Below are 8590 nucleotides of genomic sequence, written 5' to 3' on the forward strand. Positions count from 1 at the left end.
AGTATAAAATGAATAAATAAATACAAATTTGGAGCAACTCCAGGGAATGAAGACTTGGTTGGTTAAGCATTAAGAAAAATATAGAGATGATAGATAAATAAAAAAGGGAAAGAAAAGAAGGTGAGTTTGAAACAAAAGAGAGGTTTTTGAGAGAAAAAGATAGATACCATAGAAGAAGTGAAAAAAGTGAGAGAGAAAGAAATGGTGGGCTCAGGAGCAGATAGGAGCAAAGAAGCTGTAGGGATGATGGCCCTTCATGAGGCCCTTAGAACCATCTGTCTTAACTCAGACTGGACTTATTCTGTTTTCTGGACTATCCGTCCGCGCCCGTATGTATCTTATCGTTATCTCGTTCTAAGATTTAGTTAGTTTCATTTTATAGACCGACTCATACTTGAGTTCGGTCTCGGTGTTTTTATTGAAAATATATGACTTTGAGAGTGTTTCTTTTTTTTTAAGTATGTTTTTGTGTGTGCAAGTTTATCACTTAAAATGTTTCTACTTTTTGCAACTTTGAATGTCCTTTTTTTCTTCCTCAACTAGGATCTTGTCTTGTTTTCTTGTCCATTTATTGCAGGAGAGTCAGAGGTGGTAATGGCTGCAAGGTTGGTGATGATAATGGCAGCTTGTGAGTACCCTTTATAGCTCAACTAACTTTTGTATACATTTATGGTGAAAATTTGACATTTTTAGCACTTTGGTGTTGTTTGGTTTTATAGTAATTTTTCATGACTTGACAAGTTTTTTTTTTGGGATGGATTATGGTTAAGGATGTTGATGTGGGAAGATGGGTTTTGTCAAGGAAGAGGTTCAGGTTGTGTTGAAGATATTGATGGAGAGGATCTTGTCAGAAAAGCCTTCAGCAAAATGTCCATTCAGTTATATAATTATGGAGAAGGGTGGGTACTGGGTAGGTGTTTGTTTTTGTGATGGTTCTAATAATTTCTCTCACTAAATCTTCAATGTTTCAATAACAATGTTGATGGTGTGAGTTACTTACACACAAGTACTGTTATTGTTCTCTGATTGGGTGGGTTTTGGAAACAGGTTGATGGGGAAAGTTGCATCTGATAAGTGTCACAAGTGGGTCTTTAAAGAGCCCACAGAATGTGAGCCAAATATCTCTAACTACTGGCAGAGTTCCTTTGATGCTGTATGCATTTCAGCTCTCTCTTACAGTCTTACCTCCAATAAAATTCTCTTCCGAATGGTGTCTCATTCTTTATCTCGAGTTAATCAGAATGTTACTTTTGTTTTCAACTTTTTTTTTATTCATATGACAATATATCATTAGTCCGGGACAGGGTATGAGACACAGTTTAGATCGAGATTTTAACATTTCAAGCATTAAATTTCATTTTTTTTCCTATTGGTTATGTGTAGCTATATGATGATTGATGGACTCAACCTTCTTTTATTGCTAATAAATGCAGCTTCCTCCTGAATGGACTGATCAATTTGAGTCAGGGATACAGGTAAGAACAGAATCAATCATTGTTAGCTTTGCTAATATTGTTTTCACAAAGATTTCTTATTAATATTTTTCAACCCTTTCTTTTACTTATGATTGTATTTTCATTTATTTCAATGACCAGACCATAGCTGTAATTCAAGCTGGACATGGCCTTCTGCAGCTTGGTTCTTGCAAGATTGTGAGTAAATTAGTATCAAGTTTTGTAAAATCTATTTCTTATCATTCATAGTTTACTTCTAATTTAAAATTTCACCTTCACTAGTTTGTACACTTCATATTTGAGTTTTTGGTAAGGTATCTCCTCACCCTTTGGGTAAAGAATTAATTCCTTTCGGGTTGTGTGACTGTCTTTCCCAATAAACGTTATTCTTAGGAGTCGAATTTTTGACCTTTTGGTCATCCTGAGGATCTAGTAGGGTCGTTATTCATTATATAGAAGAATGCTACACTAAAAAAATATGAAATGTTTGATATTTTTGGTTCTTATGTCAGATTCCTGAAGACCTTCATTTTGTGCTAAGAATGAGACACACATTTGAATCTCTAGGCTACCAATCTGGTTTCTACCTCTCTCAACTCTTCTCTTCAACTAGGAACAATTGTTCTTCTACTACTCCACTTCCTTCAAAACCATCCACCATTCCTATTAGGCCACCTCCTCCACTCTTCAACTGGGGTCAAAGGCCACTTGCTTCTACTAACTCTATGCTATCCTCACCAAATTTTCAACATGCTACTAGAATGGGTTTTCCACATGCAAAAGATGAGACTCAAATGTTTCTTATGCCTCATCATGCATCATCTGAGACTGCAAGAATTGAAGACATGATGGGAGATCAACATGAGAATGACATAAAATGGCCTAATGGATTGTCTTTCTTCAATGCTCTCACTGCAAGAACAGAAGATCATCATAAGCTTTTGTTTAATCCAGATAGCTTGGGGAACAAGCAAGGTGATCATAATCATAATCATAATCATAATCATCATTCAGATGCATGCAACAACATGCATAATGGTAGTGGAACAAATCCAAATGAGTTCTTGAGTTTGGATAGTATTAGTCACCATAATGAAGGTGCAAAGAAAATGGACAAGTTTAAGAGGAGCTTCACTCTACCAACAAGAGTGGCTTCATCATCTTCATCTACTTCAATGGATCAACATCAACAACAAGGTGTGGAGTATAGGAATAATTCTGAAGGAGGAATGTACCCTGATGTTATGGAAACCTTTTTGGAGTGAATGAGGGAAGAGAAAAAGGTGATATGAGAATTTGTAACTAGGAAAAGCTATTTGTGTTGCTTTTTCATGTGTTTTTGCTTTTCACTTTGTATCTTGTTTTAACTTTCTTCTGTGTTCCACTTAATGAGATTTGGTTAATAATCATTTCTTTCTTTCTTTTAGTTCAATCAGATTACACATAAAGTTAATTTTCATGCTGTTTTATGTATAATGGATCTTTAATGTTAGATATTAGACATCTTTGTATGATTGAATAAAATTTGTCAAAAGTTCTAAGACACTACTATAGCCACTTAAGGAATTTAATATTTTACTATATTGAAATTTTCAATAAACTGTTATTCAACAAAATTACAAAATGATAACCCATGTAGCTGAGAGTGTGGTATATATCTTAAGTCTAGATCTTCTCCATTTACAAGAATGGAGAACATCTCAATCATTTAATGAAGAACTTGCTCTACATATATAGTTGAATTAAAAAAATAAACAAGTGTACCTATAACATACATAAACTAGATGGATCAATTATCATGCAAAAAAATATTAGTATATTGTCACATCACTACAAATGTTAACGAATCTTAATGATTGGTTGGAATCTACTGTCTCATATTGTTCCTAAAGCATGTCCCAAACTAATCATAATATGTTAGAAGTTAAAAAAATTAAATATTTATGATTTTATCTATTTTTACTTTATTATAATTGGTTTGAGACAAGATTTTGAAGACATGCTTGATGATAATAGATCACCATCCCATTAACCATGACTACCCAAAATTCTAAAACTAAGCTTTTCACATGTAATCTTTTTTAAAACTTCCCCCAAATACTCTATTGTTCTTTTTCTACTATGTCAAAATAAAATCTTTTAGTCTTACGTGCCCCCTCCAATGAACCTTACCATGATCCCTTTGTTAAAAAGGGAAGGATGCTGGCTTTGCATTAACATAAGTGGTAAAATAGTAGAGTTATATATGAATGAAAGAATGAGAAAATTGTTCATTGAATTGATTGAATGAATTGAATACAATGAAATCCTTTTATAAAAGGAATAAAAAACTAACTATCATAACATCTAAATTAACTAATCAAGTAATCGTTTTTACTACAAGAAACTAATAACTTGGACTAAAACCAACCGAACAATATAATCTCCCATATTCATAAACACTATTATTATTTACATGATATTTGTCAACCTATTGAGTTTAGAGCCATATTTGTGCTATTCAAAGTCAGGAGATATTTATATATGGCAAAGTGAAAAATTAAAATGCATATTTACTATAAAACCAAAAAGAAATAACATAAAAAATGTATGAATTTTGTGTCTCAAACCAAATCCAATGAACAGTTTATTAGCTTAGTACAAACAAAACAAAGTACAAAAGAGATATGTGAATTTAGAATAAGGATCTTTTAGAGAGGCATATGTTATAGAAACAAAAGCAAAAACAATATGTTATGATACTTTTATTTATAATGAAGGTACACTCAAGGGTGCTCTAATAGGATATTTATGTAGCAAGACACAGAAACACAAGAAAGTAACTAAATAGGTAAATAAAACATAGAGCTACAAGGAAAACAAACTAGTTCACATGACAAAAGACACAACCACCTTAGATTCTTATTCTTGTAACATAAAAAGTGGTCTTTATTATATGCCTTGGCATGTAAGGAACCATATAGTGACAGAAGAGAAGGAGCCCAATGAACACATTAGCCTTCATCTGATATGAAAAGACTTGTAGCCACAACTCTCTCCCATGTTCATCTGAATTCTTCCCCTCTCATTTGTCTGTTGTTCCTGCTGCCCTTTGCCACGGTTACAACCCTCATTGCACATTTCTACATTGCTTTTCCGACGCCTTTCGTTGTGTCCGGCCAAGCGTCTCCGGCAGCTTCTTTTAGCTTCATCAAACTCAGCTAGGTCATGGAACCTGCATGGAACAAAAACATTTATTCTCATTGGTAAGCATAATATATAAAAATAGGACAAGCTCTATGCAATTAAGTTTAATTTCTTAATTTTTACTGATACAACCTAATGAAATTAAAGCTTGATTATTGTTGTGTATATGTATAAAACATTGCTGATAAAGCTCTTAAGATCAACTTGCATCAATTGTGATAATTGAATTTCGAAGCTAACCAAAGTCATTGTAGAAGGGTTATATGTAAGTACCTCTTCCTTAATCGTGAGATGGGACAACAACTATTCCTAATCCAAAAAGGTTACCAAATATTTTTAGATGTTCTCTAGTGACATGATTAGTTTAAGAAGCTCAAATTTTTTTGAGGTTGTGGTCTAGACTCAAGTCAAGGCATCTCTTTGATATAAAAACTTTGTTCTTAGTTTGAAGGCTTACCTCAAACTTGGTTTACTATGCTTAGTTCCAAAGCTAAAAACAAACATGTAAAAGAAGATGAACTCTAACTACCATTTATCTATAGTAAAATTCTAAATGCAATGCAAATAATTCACACCAAGAGAAAATGCTTTAGATGAATGAGGATTGAACACCTGCTACATTGTTGGCAAAACCTTTGCCTGAAACCTGCAACCACCACAATAGGTGCCTTGGAATGAAACTCACACACCTTATGTCGGCGGTGGTACCTCTTTGCATCAGTCAAATCAGCACCACACCTCTCAGCTTGACATGAAGGTAGAGAAAATCCTCCTCCACCACCACCACCACTTAACCCTCTTTTCCCACTAGCACCTTTCTTCTTCTCATCACAACCACAACCACCACCTTCATCTTCCTCTTCAACTTCATCTTGTACTTCTTCAACTATGTTCCTCACCTTCTCAATTGATCTCTTCCTCTCTATACTCCTAGCTTCCATCGTGAGTGCTAAAAATGATGATGAAGAAAATAGTGGAGCAAGATCAAGTAAACTGGTAGAACCTTGTCTTTGCGGAGCAATGGTGAGTGAAATAGAGAGTTTATAGGGAGCAAAAAGGTGAAAAATGAAGGTGGAAGGGTTGTGGACCACACCCTCTTTCTGTTGAGAAGAATTATGTAACTTCAATATAAGTTTTAAATGTCCTATTTTACATTCTATACATATTTATCCACGAATAATGTTATATATATATATATATCATCCACAACTTTCAAGATAATTTTTGGCTTTATGAAACAAGTATTGGTAGTTTGTGTTATAAAACCAAACGTTATTCCTAGATTGTTTTTGTGGGTTGTGCAAATAACATTTGGGAGTATAGGTTTAGTAGTAACCTTAACACATGCATGTTGCAGTAGTAGTACTAGCTACAATGGTCATAACAATGATGTATGGTATTGACATCCTAGCTAGCACCATGGTGAGTTTTCACCATGGGTGATATATATATATAGAGGACAAAAACAAAATGTGTTTAGCCCTTATCAATGTTAAGAGATTAAGGATTTGAAGTTCATATATATCATGACCAAAAAAAGTCCTAGCTGAAAACTTAATTCATACAAATAAATTTCCATTAGCATAATTGATGTTTGGCCATAAATATGTAGTTATTTGCATTATACATCCACCTGAATTTTGCATTAATTATTTCTGGGCATGAGAATCAAAATGTCCCACCTGCATTTGTTCACTTGAAAAATCATGCCTATCACTCTCATATTGAGTTGGAATTTGGTCCCTTGGCTCTTCCTTTTATTATTCTATGTACTATACAGGATTACAGGTACCATGTTAATAAAGCCTTGTTATGAAGTATTTGCTTCCTTGGTTTATTTGCCACTATAAGGTGGACAAAAGAGAAGTGTGCATGCATAACTCAAAAGGTTCCTTCTTTTTTGTGTTCTTTAGAAATTGTGTAGGACAGTTGTGAAGAATAGCACAATGGACAAAAAAGCAAGAAAGAAACAGTAATAGTGGTAGAGAATTCAAGTGCAGAGACAGGTGCATGGTTGATAAAATAAGAAGCATTACAAGTCATAATATATGAAATATCAAGTAGCATGGAATTTGTTGTTGGTCCCAAATATATGGTAGCCTATGTATAAAGGCTTTTAAATAAAGATCTTGTTTTCACACAACACTAAGTGTCTTCTTCATATATACTATGTGACTACTTTATACGAGGATTTATGGTAAGATACAGACATAGGTATCTCATTCAGTTGTATTTTCAAACATAAGCAGTCTCTAGGTTTAGGTTTAGTAATTGACTTGTTTCTATTAGGATCATATATATATATATATATATATATACCTATAGAACTCTATCATAGATTAAAGTCTTTATTAATGTTAATTTGATTGTGTTCCACCCACTACAAAAATATAGATATGGTTGAACAAGGTAGACCGACAACCTCATAAATCGGACAAGAACGATAATCCCTAACCCACCTAATATAGAAAAATCAACATTTATTTCTGTTAGACATACGAAATAGACTATTTGATCGACTAGAATCTATAGAAATATTCCTCTCACTTCTCCAATATAAATAAGATATTTCTACTTAAAGAAATTTAAGTAACCTTTTGAACTTACTTACTCTTTCATTTTATTTAATACTCTATGATAATTTAGATATCATAGTCATATACTGACTTGACTATCAGAAAACTTTTTCAAGTATCGATCTCAATCTGTTCAAGCATTCTTTAGGCAATACTAGAAGTTTCCAACAATTTCTTACCATCCGGATCCAGATTCTCACGACTGACTAATTGGAATTTGTTTTTCTTTGTTGTTGAAAATTCGTTACGTTTAGTGTTTTGATAATAACATAAAACTTTGAAATTGTTCTAAAATGAAATTAAAAAAATTCACCAGAAAAGGTCTGATAAAAAGAGACCTAAGCAGTCGTAAGAAAATATATAAAATATTGTCCGAAATTAAATGCCTGACTGATAAAAAGGTTTGGAAATTGCAAAATTGTGAAAATTTGACTATCTTCACACTATTCTATATTATATTGACCATGATTTTTTTTATAAAATTAATATATTTCCTAATAATTAATATCTCTAACATATCCTTATAATTCAAGAAGATTCAAAGTACACTAACTTCATCCTTAAATATAACAAAAAAACAATAATCAGTTCCTTCTCTTGTGCTATAATTCCTCCTCAGTTCCCAGCAGTTCTTTGAATTTGATGATCTCTAACCTTGTGTGAAGTTTCTTGAGATGCTTTCCAACGTCCATCCATAGATTTTTTTGCAGTATCTCTCACCATTTCTGACCCTTCTTCTGCTTTTTTTGGACCATCTCTTGCTGCATCATTTGATATAGATAGGTCTTCTTCTTTTTCTTTGTACATAGTATCTCCCCTCAGTGTTGCATTCTCATTACTTGCTTCTGCTACCGCATTTGCACCCTGCAACATTCATTTTTCAACTCCAAATCTAACTATTATAAATTATAATAAATTTGTGGAAGAAACTTATAGAGTTAAGATAAATATAATACAAAAGCTTTTATGGAATTTTTATTTCATTAGTGAGTATTCTATTCAATAAAAAATGTTCTTAAGCCAATTTTCTCCTAGCTAGCTAAGATTAAAAACAAAATAATAGCATAAACATTGGTTTGATAAAAGTCTTATTTAGTGTTTAACATCATCCTAAATATAAACTAAATCATCTATCATATAGTGTAAATTAGACCTCATTTTATTGAACAAGTGTTTAATTAACCAGAAAGAGAAGAATAGTACAAGACATATAGAGAAGAGAGATGATACATACTTCGGCACGTTCATAAGCAGTGGAGAATGCAGCTATGGAAAGGAGAGGAGAGGCTTGAAGTGGCAATGGTTTGGAAATGCTTAACATTGTTTTCTTGGTTAACCACATTGTAGCAATAATGCTGCTTCTACTGTTTTTGT

At 32.9% G+C, this 8590-nt stretch overlaps 3 protein-coding genes across 3 annotated transcripts; 1 reads left to right on the forward strand and 2 right to left on the reverse strand.

Moving 5' to 3' along the window:
* Positions 1-2880, forward strand: LOC109334422. The gene is made up of 7 exons (XM_019570194.1): positions 1-329; positions 578-628; positions 771-899; positions 1048-1153; positions 1434-1475; positions 1596-1652; positions 1967-2880. The coding sequence occupies exons 1-7, from the start codon at positions 202-204 to the stop codon at positions 2717-2719; spliced, it is 1266 nt and encodes a 421-aa protein (XP_019425739.1). The 5' UTR covers positions 1-201; the 3' UTR covers positions 2720-2880.
* On the reverse strand, positions 4304-5637 carry LOC109334115 (squamosa promoter-binding protein 1-like). Its single transcript, XM_019569685.1, has 2 exons — positions 5253-5637; positions 4304-4668 (listed from the first exon to the last, which is right to left on the reverse strand). Exons 1-2 carry the CDS (start codon positions 5579-5581, stop codon positions 4455-4457), a joined length of 543 nt encoding a protein of 180 aa, XP_019425230.1. The 5' UTR covers positions 5582-5637; the 3' UTR covers positions 4304-4454.
* LOC109334118 lies at positions 7706-8590 on the reverse strand. Its single transcript, XM_019569687.1, has 2 exons — positions 8451-8590; positions 7706-8080 (listed from the first exon to the last, which is right to left on the reverse strand). Exons 1-2 carry the CDS (start codon positions 8556-8558, stop codon positions 7832-7834), a joined length of 357 nt encoding a protein of 118 aa, XP_019425232.1. The 5' UTR covers positions 8559-8590; the 3' UTR covers positions 7706-7831.

This window comes from Lupinus angustifolius, chromosome LG19 (genome assembly GCF_001865875.1).
Source record: "Lupinus angustifolius cultivar Tanjil chromosome LG19, LupAngTanjil_v1.0, whole genome shotgun sequence".
Lineage (NCBI taxonomy): Eukaryota > Viridiplantae > Streptophyta > Magnoliopsida > Fabales > Fabaceae > Lupinus > Lupinus angustifolius.

What these genes read in the sequence shown, in the direction of transcription:
- LOC109334422 (XM_019570194.1), top strand. Translation starts at nt 202, where the DNA reads ATGGTGGGCTCAGGAGCAGATAGGAGCAAAGAAGCTGTAGGGATGATG. An exon ending in TTATATAATTATGGAGAAGG is followed by an intron (nt 900 to 1,047) that starts GTGGGTACTGGG and finishes TTTTGGAAACAG; the next exon opens with GTTGATGGGGAAAGTTGCAT. An exon ending in AGCTTGGTTCTTGCAAGATT is followed by an intron (nt 1,653 to 1,966) that starts GTGAGTAAATTA and finishes TTCTTATGTCAG; the next exon opens with ATTCCTGAAGACCTTCATTT.
- LOC109334115 (XM_019569685.1), bottom strand. Translation starts at nt 5,581, where the DNA reads ATGGAAGCTAGGAGTATAGAGAGGAAGAGATCAATTGAGAAGGTGAGG. An exon ending in TTTTGCCAACAATGTAGCAG is followed by an intron (nt 4,669 to 5,252) that starts GTGTTCAATCCT and finishes TGTTCCATGCAG; the next exon opens with GTTCCATGACCTAGCTGAGT.
- LOC109334118 (XM_019569687.1), bottom strand. Translation starts at nt 8,558, where the DNA reads ATGTGGTTAACCAAGAAAACAATGTTAAGCATTTCCAAACCATTGCCA. An exon ending in CTGCTTATGAACGTGCCGAA is followed by an intron (nt 8,081 to 8,450) that starts GTATGTATCATC and finishes TGAATGTTGCAG; the next exon opens with GGTGCAAATGCGGTAGCAGA.